General features: G+C 41.1%; 3 protein-coding genes across 3 annotated transcripts; all 3 read right to left on the bottom strand.

Moving 5' to 3' along the window:
- Positions 1-4196: 4196 nt before the first annotated feature.
- On the bottom strand, positions 4197-8484 carry LOC108278067 (gamma-interferon-inducible lysosomal thiol reductase). The gene is made up of 7 exons (XM_017491213.3): positions 8294-8484; positions 7015-7194; positions 6572-6646; positions 6346-6438; positions 5269-5421; positions 5098-5166; positions 4197-4308 (listed from the first exon to the last, which is right to left on the bottom strand). Exons 1-7 carry the CDS (start codon positions 8372-8374, stop codon positions 4249-4251), a joined length of 711 nt encoding a protein of 236 aa, XP_017346702.1. The 5' UTR covers positions 8375-8484; the 3' UTR covers positions 4197-4248.
- Positions 8485-11153: 2669 nt separating this feature from the next.
- On the bottom strand, positions 11154-13439 carry bloc1s3 (biogenesis of lysosomal organelles complex-1, subunit 3). The gene is made up of 2 exons (XM_017491228.3): positions 13339-13439; positions 11154-12281 (listed from the first exon to the last, which is right to left on the bottom strand). The coding sequence occupies exon 2, from the start codon at positions 12275-12277 to the stop codon at positions 11741-11743; it is 537 nt and encodes a 178-aa protein (XP_017346717.1). The 5' UTR covers positions 12278-12281; positions 13339-13439; the 3' UTR covers positions 11154-11740.
- A 1274-nt stretch (positions 13440-14713) lies between these two features.
- LOC108277534 (zona pellucida sperm-binding protein 4) lies at positions 14714-16583 on the bottom strand. Its single transcript, XM_053687441.1, has 8 exons — positions 16261-16583; positions 15995-16182; positions 15812-15909; positions 15586-15743; positions 15306-15498; positions 15078-15225; positions 14919-14994; positions 14714-14848 (listed from the first exon to the last, which is right to left on the bottom strand). The coding sequence occupies exons 1-8, from the start codon at positions 16538-16540 to the stop codon at positions 14748-14750; spliced, it is 1242 nt and encodes a 413-aa protein (XP_053543416.1). The 5' UTR covers positions 16541-16583; the 3' UTR covers positions 14714-14747.
- Between the last annotated feature and the right edge of the window lie 868 nt (positions 16584-17451).

Here is a 17451-nt window from a genome sequence, read left to right as displayed (position 1 = left end):
ACGCACTTCCCCATGCTGTGACGCGATTGGCTCCGGAGACGCTCGAGCTGTGATCTGATTGGCTGAGAGTCACGTGGAGAAGCGTCATTAAACACCAGCAGAACTATGGCGGCTATAGAAGCAGAGAGAATCACAAAGTACACCACTTTAACACACTTTAAACAACATTCACACACTCACACACTCCGAATGAATTGTAGTAACGTTAAAAAGCTGTAAGTCACACGACACACACACACACACACACACACACACACACAGTTTAGCACACTCCTCACGCGCTCTGACATTCATTAACCTGCTATAAACCCTGAACTGTATACACTAATTTATTTATTTTGTGCTCAAATTCTAATTTACATCTCCAAATAAACTGCTAACTGCTAGTTATTTTTTGTCAGTGTCTATGTACTGTTATAAATTTAATTACAAATATTTCTTCGACCAGCATCTGGTGTATTATTTTGCAGAGTTGATGAACAGTTTAGTTGCTGGAATTAAAACCAAAAAGTACCCCTCTCTCTCTCTCTCTCTCTCTCTCTCTCTCTCTCTGTGTGTGTGTGTGTGTGTTCATAACTGATTATAATTATTCAGATCTCCTGTTACAGAACAATACTGAGTGATGGTGTAGCGTGATGAAGGGAGTCACCCCGAAGTTGATTCTTTTCCTCTAACAGTATGTCTTGAGTGTTTTATTCCTCTTACACCACAGCAATTTTCCAACAAGTGCAAGTGTACACATTGTACATTTATGTACAGTCTCGTAGAGTTAGTTCCTGTTGTGACAAACGTTACAGCAGCTATAAACAGTCGTTCCCTCACCAGCCCTCTCTTTATTCTCTCTGTTTATTCTCTCTTTATTCTCTTTATTTTCTCTCTTTATTCTCTCTTTATTCCCTCTCTTTATTCTCTCTCTCATCTAGTTAAGCAGCTTGTCATCATACCGAGAAACCGCAAAGAAGTGTGAACTCCTCTGTCCTGAAGATGTCGGAAAACGTAAAGTCACCTCTGACTGTTACAAAGCACTGACACTGGAGACTCCTTCCATACATGTTAAATAAATAAACGTCTCATTACTTTAAGAAAACTTCAACAGATTTTAAAAATATGTTTTTATTAGTTGAGCGTCCGCCGTTCACGACCCCGTGAATGAGCTGTTGCTATAGAAACTATAACGTATTAGAGCGAGAGCATTAATATTAAACCTGCGCTACTGTCCGAGCCGCTGTTATAGAGGACTAATCAACACCTTCTGACCCATCAGAGTCCAGAAATCAGCAGCGCTGTGACATAACAAAAACAATCAAACAATAATTTATACTGGATATATTGACATGGAGAAGGTTTTCTCCTCAGACCAATCAGCTTACATGTTTACATTATTAACACCAGAATCATGGCATGAAAACTTTCCCTCATGTCATAGCTATTGTTTTCATTTCCTCCTTTACCTGAGCACAGAGCAGGAACTGCACTAGCATGCAGGGCATTTTATTCGTTCAGGGGGAAGTTTGGGGAAATCCAGACAAGACTCTTTTCCATTTTTTTTCTTCTATTTTATCACGTTTATCAAAAACACTGAACAGAAAGTATTTTAATAATCAATTTATCACTCTTTCTCAGAGGAAAAAAAATAAGCAAGCCTAAAACATTTACTTCCAGATATCACTTAAATTCTTACTGTAAGTGCATTTTTAAAAGGGGAATTACAGGGTATTAGGCAAGATTTTTTTTTTTTTGCGATTTTCCCTTTAATTTTGTGAGCTTCATATCTTGTGGTCAAAGCATCCTGAGACTTCTGAGAATTAAGTGAATTCCTGAAACATTCCTACATCCTCACGTCGATTTGCTTTTACGTACGAAATGTGCTGTTTACATAAACTCGCCTTACATGCTGACATTTTTATATTAATATTAAACATATTAATAAATCCATTCATATCTGATTTACTGGCCTACCAACTGGTGATGTTATTAAAACAGGAAACTAGAAATGAGGAAGATGTGTATGGGTGTGTGTGTGTGTGTGTGCGCATTGTTTCATCATTTGTGGTCAAGTTTTTCATCCACAAAGATCCAGTTTCGTCTTTCCATTGAAATCCTTTAAAAGAGTCTGATGGGGTTCCATCCAACTGCAGTAGGAAGCTGAGAACCAGTTAACTATACAGCAAACCAACAGGGGGAAAAACCTTCTAAAATAAGTGTATTGCATCAGAGATTGGGGCGGAGCTACAGATCACACTAAAAAAATCACACTAATGCATCTGGTATTGAACAAATGAATACTTGTAGTAACAGAACACACTAGTAACTTGAGTATGAATGTGTTTACACTGTAAATATTTCACAACTGTCTGTGCAATCTCACACATACACACACACACACACACCCCTGATCACATGAATGGGACATGAGTCATCTGCTGAGCTGTGATTTACCCCGTGACATTATCACCTGAATACCTGCTGGTGCTGACACATGGAGGAGGAGACTGTGTGTGTGTGTGTGTGTGTGTGTGAGTCAGTGAGATTGCCAAGACAGTTGTGAAATAAAATTGGATTTATTGCACACACACAGACACACACACACACACACACACACACACACACACACACACACACACAGAGTAAAATAAATAAATAAATAAATAAGAAAGTAAACAAATAAATACTACTACTACTACTACTACTACTAATAATAATAATAATTTTGTTGAGTGACAGTAGAAAGTTACTGCTCTATGAACAGTGTGTTGTTTTTTTTTCCAGGACCTTGTGACTTCCTTATTCCCTTCATAAAATGTTTTATACATGAGTAAATCTCCTGAATCTGTAACGCTGTACTATAAATGAACTTTTACTATGAATTAGAGATTTGCATCAGAACTGGGATCCTGCTGGACCCAACAAAAATGTCTCTTTACACCTCACTGCGCCAGTTTCAGAACAAGGGTGCACGTGGAAACACCAAGTCTGTGAAACGAAATGAAATCTAATCAGTTTTCACAGATAAAGTGTACACTGTGCATCTGTGACGTACAGAACTGTTTATGTTTATGTTCCTTGTCATCCACATACCGGGAGAATAAACTTCTGCTTGGTGCTCGCTAACATGAATGTCGGGTCAAAGTAAAAACTGCACTCTCATGTGACTCTTCTTCTACTGTACGGATGCCAGTACTGTTGATTGTTCTTAAATTAAACATTAAGGCTTGTATTTTATAATTTCTACTCCTTGCGTCTTCATTTAGATGCTGGAAGTAGTGAAGTTTCTCTCTGATATCTCAGGAGATTTGATATGGATTCTCATGGGTGTTTTATTTAGGTATAAACCTTGTCATCAAAGTTCCTCCTAAAATTAGAAATATGAGGAAGAGAGTTGCTCGGCAAAGGCACGATGGGTTTATTGGCTTTTCTCTATAGAGAGTTGATTTAAAACCGGTGAGACCATCGTCGGTACTGCTCTCACTGACCTCCAGAGTCCTGGAGAGAGGAGATGTCTGACGAGGGCACAGAGGATTCTTAAAGACACCATTCATGCCAGCCATGGCGTCTTCATGTCTCATTTTCTACATGCACACTCCTGCGTCTGATTAAACCTCTTTATATATTAACGATACAGTGTTCACATCACACAGGACGTGCCATGGTGCTGTCACATCAACATCCTGGTGAAGAAGGTCCGTCAATGTCTTTACCACCTTTAAACTGCCCTCTAAGGTTCTAAGGAACTTTTACACCTGCACCATAGAGAGAATCCTGACGGGAAGCATCACATCCTGGTTTGGGAACAGCACAGAGCAGGATACAGTACGTGGGCTCTACAGAGCGTACCATCCGCACTGAGCTCCCTGACCTGCAGTCTAACTACAGAAAGCAGTGCTGGACCAAGGCAAAGACAGTGAAGGACCTCAGCCATCCACACAATGGACTCTTCTAGAAGCACTTCCACTCCCTGAAGGCCACAGGCCTTCCCACAGGCCCTCAACCAGGACAACACCAAGGACCATCTGCACCTTATTAAAAATACAGTCTTTTCTGCCTCTGATCTGTGTGTCCATTACATCATATATTTTTTATATTTTTGCTTTCCCATATGTATAGAAGTAAATTCTGGTTTCCGTAAATGCTTTTTCATGTCACGGACATACGAAAAAAGCATTTCCAATCATTTTTAAAATCACCACTGCGTTACATTCATCATTTAATCATTTAATGATTCAGGATTACAGTCAGATTTAAACTTCTTCAGCAGTAACTTGTCTTTACCACCTTCTGTCCGAGAGTGCACGCTGCCGGGGCCTGACCCTGTAACACACACGCACACACACGCACGCACACACACACACAAAAACACCACAGCCAAGCATGTAACACTCACCATCCAGCAGCAAATTAACTTTAAATCTTAATGTTCTGTCTCTCTCTCTCTCTCTCTCTCTGTCTCTCTCTATATCTCTGTCTCACTCTCTCACCATCCCTGTGTCTATCACTTTCTCCATCTTTCTGCCTTTCTCTCCATCCCTCAGTTGCTCATCTGTCTTTGTTCCTCTATCACGCAGTATCTCTGTCCCTGTCTGCCACTCCGTCTCTCTCTCTGTCTCTCAATCTTTCTGTCCCTCTCTCTCCAGCTGTTCACCTCTCTGTCCGTCCCTATGTCTATCTCTTCGTTCTTCTATCTGTCTCTCTGTCCATTAGTTTGTGTCCATCTCTGTCTATCTGTCTGTCTATCTGTCTGGCTGTGTTCATCCTTTTGTTTGTCCTTCCATCTGTCTGTCTGTCTGTCCCACTATCTGTCTCTTTGTCACTCCGTCTGTCTGTCTGTCCCACTATCTGTCTCTGTCACTCCGTCTGTCTGTCTCTCCATCTACCGTCTGACTTTCCTTCAGTCCCTCTGTCCTTTCCTCTTTCCCTCTATCTGTCTGTCTTTCCCTCCAACCATCCCTCTGTCAATCTATCTATCTCTCCATCAATCTGCCTGTCCCTCTATGCCGCTTTCTTTTCATTCCTCCCCCTCTCTCTGTCTCTCTCTATCTCTGTCTCTCTCTCTCTCTCTATCTATCTATCTATCTCTATCTCTCTCTCTCTGTCACTGACCTTGTACAGACTGCAGACGAGTTGGAAGAGTGAGCCCATTGCTTTCTGCTGCAGGTCATCAGTGTGCTCCTGTAAACACACAGATAATAATCATGATGCAGGAAGTGAAGTGACAGATTAAAGAAGAAAGATTAAAGAACGGTGTTGGATGAAGAGAATAATAGTTCTCACTCCATTGACGGTGATCCACGGCACGTATTGATGCGGTGGCTGTAAAGCGGCAGTTTTCTTGGCGTTCTGGTGCATTAACTGGTTTCCCTCGTCACCGTTCGCACACGCCATGATGTCACCGAAGCGCGTTTCTGGGCTGAACAGGGCGAGACACTGAGGACAAACAACAGACCGTCAGTACACTGCAGTGAGGAACTGACCGCTATGATAGAGAACCTTTATCATACGCAGAGGATGATGGGAATGTGTGATAGATGTGTATGGAGTAAAATCTGTGCTTTTTGTTCGCTATTATGACTTCAACAAAAATGAGAATCATTTTTATGCTGAGGCTAGTGAGGTTCAGGTAAACACTAGCCTAATCTGGATCAAGGATGGGTGCTAGTCTGGGTTGGGCTAAGATTAACCAGGTGAGGCAAATGGGAGTCAAATTAAGTTAATCTGGGTCAGCCTGAGGCGAGGCAAGTTTATACTAGTCTGGGTCAAATATCCCAAGTTAGTCCAAGTCAGTTAGAGTAATACCAGTTGAATTACATTATTCCACTAGCTTAAATAATCCACTAGCTTGCCTACGATCCTGTTTGCAGTACCATGACAGAAATACATGTGATTGAGCTAACAAATTTACATGACATAAAACTGAAATATTTTTACGTTTTTAATTTGTGTTGATGTTTTACAACGCGAATACATAATCATGTCGCCGGACATTGAGTTACCAGTGTCCCAATGTGTAGTGAGCCAGGGTCCTTACCAGTGCCCCAGCTCGTGTACATGATGTACTGTTTCACCAGCTACTGAACGAGGGAGCTGATCGAGACAGAGCCTGAGTCTGATTGAGGACCAGGTTCATGGAAATTTATTCCAGATCAAATTTGAGACTAGTTGGCATCCCACTGAGGCTTATCTGGGTCCAACAGCTGCGTGTAAGATGGAAGCCATCCCAAGTTACGTTAAGTGAGTCCAAATCAGATTTAGGTCAGTCTCAGTCAGGGTAGTGTATTCCAGATTAAATTTGAGACGAGTCAGAGCAGTCTCAAGAGCAGAGGTGTAAATTCAGTGATAACGAACACTTACGGATTCCGCAGCCTTCACCACGTCCACAGCCGCTTCCATGCAGTAAATCACTGCATACGCAGCACCGCCCAGTTTCTTATTCAGCACACAAGTCTGAACACACACACACACACACACACACACACACTACATGACTGTTCATAAAGCTGAACACACCAGAGCCAGGTGCAATAATGACATCACTGACCCCACCTTCTATCATCCTCATCATTTTCTACTGTCTCACCTCGATCATGTTGCCCAGACACTCATCTGGTCCGTGCTGACAGGTGAACTGGTACTTGTCTCCAACCTGCTTCTCCTGCAGCACACAGAACCGGGGGGTTGCTGAGAACTCAGCGCTGTTAAATTCTGGATTGTGATTGGTCAGGAGGTGGTGATTAATTATCTATAAAAGCAGCTATGACAGTACAGCAGGTTTATATTAATGCGCTCATTCCAAACGTTATCGGTTCTATAGTAACGGCTCATTCACAGGGACTTGTACGGCGGACACTGTACATGAACTTGTGTAATTGGTGATGTGGTTTGCTGTAACAAGACGTTTATTTAACGTTTATGGAAGGAGTCTCCAGTGTCAGTGTCATACAGTAATAAAACACTTGGGGCATTCTTTTATAGGAAAGGAATCAACTTCAGTGTTGACAGTAACTAACATGGAGTGTGTACCTGAGCGTTGCCGTACGGGACGAGCTCCAAACTCATGATCTCTTTCAGCATGATGAAGGTTGGCATGAGCTGTAATGCCAGAAACTTCTGACAATCGGGACACAGAGACTCATAGTACAGAGTCACATTCACAGGATCATTGTTCCTGCTGGAGTTCACCTGCACACACTGCCCCAGTGCCTACACACACACACACGGAATTATAACCATTAATCATTAGACATTACTACTACAATACGACTCTGCACAGACAGACAGGCCCATCCTCCATTTATACACTGTCATTATGTTTGTGATAATTGAATGATTAGTTTTATTTGTCTTAATTAATGCATATGTGTTGGCTAGCTTTCTTTATCCTTTTTATTACTTAAATAATGCCACTAATATAAACACCTGGTTTTCACTAAGTGTTCTGGATGGTGCTCTTAGACCCTGACCTCTTAGTTAACTAGCATGAGGATGTTTTTATGATTGAAATGTATTGTTTACATTTCTCCATCACCGTATTTGAGTGTAAGGTCACATTTCTGTGATCTGACTTAGTGGGTTTTTTAAAATTGTATTTTGGTTAAAAGCCCGAAATAAGGCCTGTGGTGAAAACAAGCTCAGAATATTTTCACGTTTTATACTACGACATAACATACACCAGTAATACCCCATCTCAGGATTTTTTAAAAAGCTTTCACGTGTATTGAAAAAGGCCGTTGCTAACATGTTGCTAAACGGGACTACAGAGGTTGTCCCGGACATTAAAAGTCATCACGCGGAACAGGAATAAACTTTGCAGATAGACTGGTCCGGTTTATCTCCAAACCCCCCTCAATTAAAAATGTTATTAAAGCAAGTTTTGAAAAGTTCTCGAAAGCTCGGTGTTGGTGACGTTGAAATCAAGCGACTGTGGTGTTATTCGTTTATACCATACGATTAGCTATTTATTTCTGGCGATTGTATTTAGGCTTCAGACTTCATAAAAGTTCTGTTTATTTCTAAAAAAAATATTTTGATGGACAAAACGTGTTAGTATTGTAAACATTTGTTGATCACAGAGATTTTTTTTTCCTATGGGAGAATTAATCCAAAAGCCTAAGGCGAAAATCCTATTGAGTTTTTGTCGAGGGAAGCGGTGTGATGCTAACTTCCGGGTTCCGGTACAAGATGACGTGATCCCTGCGCGACTCTATTCAAACCACATCTAAAGTTTATCACTAATAACACTAACTTAGAGTGAGTGAGTGAGTGAGTGTGTGTGTGTGTGTGTGTGTGTGTGTGTTCTCACCTCGCATCTGTCGGCCGGTGAGCTCGCGCATTCAGACACAACAATCGCGAGGCAGGCGAGAACGAACTTCAGCACACACATCTCTGCAATAAGTCTGTCTGAAGAAGAAGAAGAAGAAGAAGTAGAAGAGAATGAAGAAGTAGTGTGTGTGGAGTTATTCAAGCTATTTTACACGCTTCCTCATGCTGTGATGCGATTGGCTCTCGCGCTGTAACCTGAATATGGAAGCAAAGAAGTGTAAACATGTCATCAAGACAAGAGTATAGAATACTGAAATATATGAAGTTAAAAAACATCACACATCTGTATTTATTTATTTATTTTTAATGAACCTCCTTGAAGTTCAGATTAGTTTTACTTCAGTGTTCAGTTTATTTCGTGCACTTTATTAGGAACACTTGTACACATTATCTCATCAGCTAATCACGTGGCAGCAGTTTAATACAAAAAATCATGCAGATACAGACTGAGAGCTTCGTGTAATGTTCACATCACACATCAGAATGTGGAAAATAAATCTCAGTGGTCTCTAACTGTAGCATGGTTGTTGGTGTCAGACAGGCTGGTTTGAGTATTTCTATAACTGCTGATCTGGGAGTTTCACACACAACAGTCTCTAGAGTTCACTCAGAATGGTGTGATAAAGAAAAAACATCCAGTGAGCGTCAGTTCTGCAGATGGAAATGTCCTTGTTGTTGAGAGAGAGACAGGTCACAGGCTGCAGTAACTCAGATAACCACTCTGTATCGTTGTGCCGAGCAGAAAAGCATCTCAGAATGCACAACATATCGAACCTTGAGGCGGATGGGTTTACAACAGCAGAAGACCATGTCGGGTTCCTCTTCTGTCAGTCAAGAACAGAAAGCTGAGGCTGCAGTGGGTACAGGCTCACCAACACTGGACAGCTGAAGACTGGATGAACTTCCTGGTCTGATGAATCACGGTTTCTGCTGAGGAACCCAGATGGTCCGGTCAGGATTTGGCTCCAACAGCATGAATCCCTGGACCCGACCTGCCTTGTGTCACCAGTCCAGGCTGGTGGAGGTGGTGTAATGGTGTGGGGAATGTTTTCTTGGGACACTTTGGGACAAATCAGTCATGGCTTAAATGCACAGCGTATTTGAGTATCGTTGCTCGCCGTGTGCAACTCTTCATGGCCACAATTTACAACTTCAGCACGATAATGCACCATGTCCCAAAGCAAAACTTGCCTCTATCTGGATTCATGAGTTCAGTGGTCTTCAGTGGATTTCCCAGTCACCAGAGCTGAATCCAGTAGAACACCTTTGCGATGTGGTAGAACGGGAGATTCAGAGCATGAAAGTGAACCTGAAACATCTGCAGGAAGTGCGTGATGCATGTCATCATGTGAACATGGTGCAGAATCTTAAAGGAACATCGTGTGGAATCCATGCTATGAAGAATTTGGCCCTACCCAGTACTAGTATAGTGTTCCTAATAAAGTGTTCGGGAGTGCATATTGAAATACTACATATTTTTCAGTGCTCACAAATTCAGATTCAATAATTCAGCTGTCAGATATTCAGAAATCTGTATTTATGTTGCTAAATTCAATATGGAAAAAGAAATCTAGTTTAACGTCCGGTCTACTTGGGGGAAGACGAAGGCAATCGTGGATTTGAATCAGATTTAAAAAAGGAAATTATTTCTTTTAACTATTTTGTGTGTTCTTTAGCAGGAGCTAATTATAACATGACGTAAAGACTGAAAAGACTTCAGCAGTTCAGACAATTTGGTGGTATTATGTTGCTAAAAAAATAAGTTATTATTTTTATGATTCCTTCACATATGTTGGATAGCAAAGTTTAAATGAATAAAGTCTGTATCACGCTAATGACTGGGGTGTGGCTTTTGAACTGATTTGCATATGGGTCTGAGGTCCTGAGGTTCCCTCTGAGGAATTCTGAGCATTATGGAGGCGTCGCTTTCAATATTTATTGTTTTATGTCGGGCTTTAAAGCCTAGAGCTCTTGTTTTTTTTTAATGTTTTGCAATAGCAAGCGCTTTGAGCAAGTTTTCTTAGGTGATCCTCTTTCTGTTTCTCAATCAGTTGTGTGTGTGTGTGTGTGTGAGTGAGAGAGAGAGAGAGAGAGAGAGAGAGAGAGAGACTAGAAAATAGAACTACAACAGTTCTGGGTAGATATATGGCAGGAAGCCTGTAGTTCTCCATTATAATACAAAGATTATATTTCATTGGCAAGCGTGATTGTTAAAGGTGCCGACTGGATATTTTGGCTCCGCCCCCAATCCAACCCTGACTTTTTTTCAGTTGCTATTACACAGTGACATCCAATCCTACACATTTGAGCCAGAATATACAGAACTATACAATAAGATTTATGTGCACTCATTTTTCATAAAGGGTGCCAATACTTCTAGCATTCACTATATGTGTTATAATGGCCTTCCTGTTCCTTTGGCTTGAACATCTCCATGCAGTGTGCACTGAGCAGCTGTGTTTACTGTATTTCTATTAGAAATAGGAAGCAGCAGGAGGATGTTGTGTAGGTCATCTGTATTAGTATTGTCTTTACTTAAAAGCCTCAGAGTTATAACACACACACACACACACACACACACACACACATTGCAGTGTGTGATCATGAGCACTTCCTGTTTTCACACTTGTTTAATCAGCATGCAGTTTAGCTTTCAGGCGTCATCACAGATGCTGTGAAGTGTAACATTAGCGTTATGGTGTGTCTCACACACACACACATACACACACACACAACCAGACAGTTAGACAGGCTAGAGTGTTAAGTCACACGCTTGATCGCATGATGATGATACATAAAGCTGTGATTTTTTAAATGTGAAATCTCCACCTACACGCATCTTCTAGAATAAAGGAAAGCAAAACTATTTTATTTCCATAAACAACACAAACATTAATACATACTGGTCAAAATTCTGTTCTGTTCACCAGAATTCTGTGAGTTTGAATCCCAGGACGGCCAGAAAGCCGATGGGCACGTTTCTGACACACGGTTCTATCAGTGCCAAGGTTCGAACCCACAAACATCTGGCGGATTGCCAATCCAAACTCACAACCTTATGGCCACTGGGATTCGAAACCACAATCTCAGTGTCATCAGCTGTCTATCAGTGTTGGGATTTGAACTCATGGCCTAATACCTTTTATCTCTTAATCTGTGCTGAGACTTTGTAGTTGCTGGTTTTCTGACAGGACTGGGACTCAAACACAATTTCAAGGCTTCTGGGACTCTGTCTAGAATGGGGTTTAAACCCATAACCTTTAGGCTGACCGCTCTCTGCCAGTCCTGGGATGCTTCATACTGGTCCGCTCTGTAACGCAAAACCTCATCGCCACACTGGCTCTCTATCAGTCCTGGCACATGAACTCGTAAGCTTAAGGTGGCTGGCACAGAACTAGTGTGGAGTGAAGACTGTCCATGATTCGGTTTAATGAGGAGAGGAGCAGTGCGCTGTGGGTGCTCCAGGCGTCGTCATGGCGATGTCAGGCAGCAACCGACAGCTAGTGATGATGTCGATCTTGTCACACACGGCCCGGAGATCGTCCATGGCGACACGGACGGCGTGTGAGGCGGCGATGATCACGCCCTGAGAGTGACTCAGGTGTGCCGTGGCTGCTTTAATGTCCCTCGTGGCTCCGTGATAAACCTGTCTCACGCTCTGGCTCACGTCAGCACACAGACGCGCGTTGCTCTCCTGCAGTTTCTGCTGCAGCAGTGAGTTAACATGGCTGCCGTGTGTGGGTGTGGTCGGGCTCTGCTGAGTCATGGACACGTTGTCATGACGATCGACAGTGAGAGGCGGTAAGTCATGATGGAAGGCGGCGGGTTTTTCTTCCTCGCCCTCACTTTCTGTCTCTGATGCTTCGCCCGGAACCGTGAGTCCAGACGTCATGAAGATCTCCTGATCAGAGTCCGACTCGGACGCCTCTCCTTCCACCACAATCTGTGACTTCCTGTCGGCCATGATGCTGAGAGAAAACAAATAAACAAACAAAAATACAGCTGTTTGACATGCCTACTTTTCAAAATAAAAATAATATTTTTTTCAAAGTTATTTATCATAAACAAGCGAATAAATAATTAAATAAATAAAGTAACACCTTTACACACATTTATCAGTAATTCTGGTCTATTTTTGTAAAAGTTTTTTATTCTTTTTAGGTTATAAAGCAAAAAATAAATAAAAAATCACAATACTTGAATAGATTTTAGTACGGTTTGATAACAACAGGGTTCGAACAGATGCTTCATAATGAAATTCCAGGACTTTTCAAGGACTTTTTTTTTTATGTTTTCGAGTCAAATATATTCTTTATTTCTTCTTTTTAAATTCCAAAAAACAAATCCCAGGCATGATGGACTAAACGAGCATTTCCGTCATTTCTCATCTTCAACATCATATCAATATACTCCAGCAGGTGACAGGAGGACTGCGTCCAAACGCGGCTAGATGACGTCATGCGCTAATTAGCGTATTCATTACGTCTTTGCGTCATATTGTTATTCTGCCTAGTGTCAGCCCTTTATAACATCTCCTACTCTCTGTGCTCAGACACTGTATTTTAATTTCAATACAGCAGAATTCCCAATAAAGCTGTTATTAATATATTATCTCATTTCTGTTTCTATTAAAATGAGTGAGTGGAGAGGGGGAGGGGCTGCAGTTGGGTGTCATGTTTACAGTGAAAGGTTGTATTGTATTCGTGCTCTATCAAAAAATAAACACTTTAAAGTGATTTAGCGAAGTCGTTTTTGTTTACTTTTTATAATTCAAGCACTTTTTAAGCACCGCTAGATTAAAAACGGCTATTTTCAAGGTTTTCCAGCACTTAAATTTGAACAAAATGAACCCTGTAACACAGTAGCTGAAGATAAAACAAAAATATAAATCACTATTAAAAAAAAAAAGTTTACAAGAATATAATGAATTACGATAGAGTGTTGTCTTTTCAAAACATCGCTTTTACTGAGACTTTACAATTTTTTTTATTCTTTAAAAACCCCACATCCTATATATTTACTCACATTCTGACTTCCGGAGCTGCAACTGGGATCACGTGACTTACCGCATGACCAGCGTGAAGCCAGCTACACTAAACAAGTCATTGAATTTTTCCGTCAAAATAAAAGTCGGCACGCGACGACGCTAAATTTGGAGGGAAACCGAAAAATAAATTCCCCGGTTTAGTATTTGGGTGTAGTGTTTAACCCTTTGTGTGTAAAGTGAAAATACAGTTGGAAATAACACTGTCTTTTAGTAGTTGGTTTTATTAGCTCATTAGACTGACATGGTATATATATATATATAAATATAAAAATAAATAAATAAGACTTAGCCATGAACGTCCAGAATAAACATTATACACCAGAATAAATATTTTAGGAACGGGTAGTGACAAACAGTATTTTAAATTGATCTAAATTTCACTGTATCTGAATTGATTATTTCTTCATGTTCTTACTGAAGACTACTAAATTTGAGAACAGAGACAGTTCATACATTGACTTGAACACTTAACTCCAGACTGAGACAAAGCATTTTCTCTTTGTCAGCAAGAACAGTCTTAGACTGAGTTGAGTGGTCTTTTAAGAGCATTATGTCACACTGCACAAGACGCCAAAATCTTGATCATACTCTAGAACAGACTGAGATACACCATTTTCTCCAGGTGACATTACATATGAAAGACCCTCTAGCAACTGACCTGCAACTAGCTATGACTTTGTTGGACAAACAGCACAATCAAGTGTGATTTTTGGTTGAGTTGTAGTTGACCAGCTTGGATATGCCATAACTGATGTGACATTAAAATTATAGAGTTTGTCCAAAATCCTCCACCAATGGAAAGGGCAGGGAAATCACCTTCCAACTCCACATACAATAAAGTGTGACCAAAACATGACCAGGAAGGGTGGATTTTTCCCTTTAGGTCTACTATGAGCCCAATAGCTTGTTTCTGTTTAAGTGAGCCAGAATCATGCTGATCGACATGAAACTCCCCCCAGTCATGGAAAGCTTGCTCTAGCCACAAATTCATGCCAAGTTTACATAGTGCTCCTATACAACACCCAGGGGCTTTTAGATCAAAGACCAAAACCTTAAAAGGTCCTTCTCTAAGCCCATCAATCTGGGGTTGAAACAACCTATGCAGAAGAACAGCATGACAGTTTTCTGGCAGAAATTGTATTAAGTCTAATTCACAGCACTTGAATAAGGCCCCACCCACAAGTCATGCTTGATTAAAGCCATGAGCAAGCACCAGGTATAAGCCAACACAATGAAGTTACACATAAGAGACCACTAGAGTAAATGCTACTCCAGTGATCACAACTCTGAAACCATCATAGATGGACATGCTAGACTCAGCTTGTGCACAAGAAATTTGAATCAAACAGTCAGTTTGAAAATTAAAAATGCTTTATTTGCCGTAGCTTTAAACAAACTGAGGTGAGGAGCTTTGGGTAAAGATCACAGCTCCACTAGACACCACTCCTGAGGTGTGAGGAGAGCCTTCTGCAGCAGCAGCATCTCTTCCTAATGAGGGAAAAAGAAAAATCCATAAGCCAGTCAAATGAAGCAAACAAGGTTAAGGTGGTCTACCTACTTCTTCTGGCACACGTTGGTTCACAAGAGTCTTGTGCAGTTGGAAGACATACAGCTGTACTGCAGTGGATGTAGAGCTGAGGAAAAACAAATTAAGCAGTCAGACCCATTTCATTTACAGGAGCATGTGCAAGAGCATAAAGAGAACTCAAGCCTTTACCGTCTCATGCATTGGAGCCATAGAGTCTGGATCCACAAATGTGAACATCTTCAGGACAAAGCGTCTGTAATGAGTGGGGTAGGCAAGTCCAGACATCCCATTAACTGGGATCAGCTTGGTCAAATAGCGGTCATCTTTGTATGGACACCTTTGGATTACACAAGGTCATCACTTCCTGTTCAATACAGTCACTGGATTACATGAGCAGGACACCTGTGAAGCACTTACCCATTCACCAGAAGGTCCCACTGGGGAAGGCTGTAGGGGTTAGGGGAAGCAGTCGCCCAGCAGCCTCCCAAAACCAGGACAATATTTGGATCAGTTCTTCTCACAATGTGCACTTCAACATACACTGGTTCCCTCAGAACCTTAGTCACAGGGTAGTCAGCAGCACTGTAGTACGAGGTATAGGCCACTTCATCTGTTGGGTGGCAGAGGGGGGGAATCAAATCCTGTTCAAACCACTGACAAGTCAGACTACATGCTAATATCCAGACAAGTTTCTCACCTTCTGCACACCCCTTTGCAACACAGCGACCATTTCCTAGTCTTAGTTCTACTTGGAGTGGTCCAGAAGCAACAATGGAGGGAGGATCAGCATTGGCTGAAGGGTCAATAGCCAGAGTGGCCAAGCTAACACCTGAATATTTACACTGGAAGTAAAGCCTACAAAGGAAACGATAGATCAGTAAAAGCCTTAAAGAAACCCCTGCCACGAGTTTTAGTCATCTTACTCATAGTGAGTGTCTCTGGTGATTGCTCCTCGGGGTCCAACCCCAACCTCATAGGAAGAGAGCATCCTGTTTTCATAGACCACATAGCCACCTTGTACCTGGACAGAGGTGAATAGCAGAGCTCACACTTTCTATACATCTTAAAATTGAACACCATCTATTTGGGAACAATTAAACACAAACCATCATGGTCGTCCCACAAGCAGTTACAGGAAACTGGTATATAGCAAAGGCTGTATTTGAGTCAACAGGACTACAGGGTCCAGTGTTTCCTCCCAACATGCTGATGGACTCCAGGCTTATCCTGGGAACTGTTGCATCTCTGGCCACCACCAGCACAAACTGGCCATCAAGGGTACACTGGACAGTCACTGACGATACCAAAGAGAAAAGGAGTCAGTTAATCATTTTTACCAAGAATCAGAAGTCAGATAGAACTCCAATCTTACCCATCTTCCCATAATAGCACTGTTGGCCATCAAAACAGCAGTTTATAGTGGTGCACTGATCACTGTTGATGCCAGGTTCTCCACAAGGAACCCTTTCATAGTCTTGCACTTGGCATTTCACAACCTGGCCAGGCATCTGTGGCTGCAAAGTAGGCTTCCCAGGAAGCTGAGGAGCTTGAGGTGGCATTTTTGCAGCTTGCGGAGATGCAGGTGTACTGCTCACGTAGTTGAAGACCAGAAAAAGCCCCACAAGTGCTAAACTTACCCTTGTAGTTGCCATTGCTCCCAAACTACACACACCAATATTGAGACAGTCAGCAACAGTGGCCTTTTATTGTGTCTTTCCTCCTAATTGTATCTGGAGTCTCCTCCTACTCAACTAGTCATTAACAGTGTTCCAGCCGTGTCTCAGCATTAACTGCTTTAATCACTGCGTTCATGTTAATGGCGGTCATTTTGAGAGGTGTTTGAAATAGATATTTGTTCAGTTACGTGTCACGTTAATTGTCTGTGAGAGTAATGTAATGCTAACACATGCAAGCCTTAGTTATATAAATTAGATGGCAGCTAACCAACAGAAAAATTAAACCATCGTTTTAATGTATGCGTTTAAATTAAAAATACATTTTTGCCCAAAGTTTAAATCAGTATTGTGAAAAGGTGCATAAGCTGAACATAAAATTTTAACATTAACCACAAACACTTCACATTTTAATTACGTCTAATGTTAAAAGTGCCGTGGTTTTAAAATGGCTAGTGCAGACATTATTCATTTCCCTCAATATTCACATCCAAAGTAATTTTTTTTAGTCTTGACAGAGAAGATCTGCTTGTAGCTTAGGTTACTTTTATTTTGACAGAGTTTTGTTTCCTTGTAGGGTATCAGTGTGAAGCTACCATCACAAATATAAAGCCAGACAAAAATACAAAATAAAAGTTGCCCTGAACTACAAACTTCACTCAGAAGTAAGACGCTCTAACCATCTATAAAATATATATATATATATATATATATATATATATATATATATATATATATATATATATATATATTGCAAACCTTAAAGTGTCTTTTCTTGTTGTTTAGAATATGAAATATCATGATTATATGTATAGTTTATTATATTATGGACATGAATCCCCTAGCTCTTTCCTAATTCGCTTCTAGAACGAATGGGAAAACAACTCATG

The sequence above is a fragment of the Ictalurus punctatus genome, chromosome 17 (assembly GCF_001660625.3).
Source record: "Ictalurus punctatus breed USDA103 chromosome 17, Coco_2.0, whole genome shotgun sequence".
In the NCBI taxonomy this organism is placed as follows: Eukaryota; Metazoa; Chordata; class Actinopteri; order Siluriformes; family Ictaluridae; genus Ictalurus; species Ictalurus punctatus.
The sequence above is the reverse complement of the archived record's forward strand: the minus strand, read 5'-3'. Positions and strand labels throughout refer to the sequence as shown.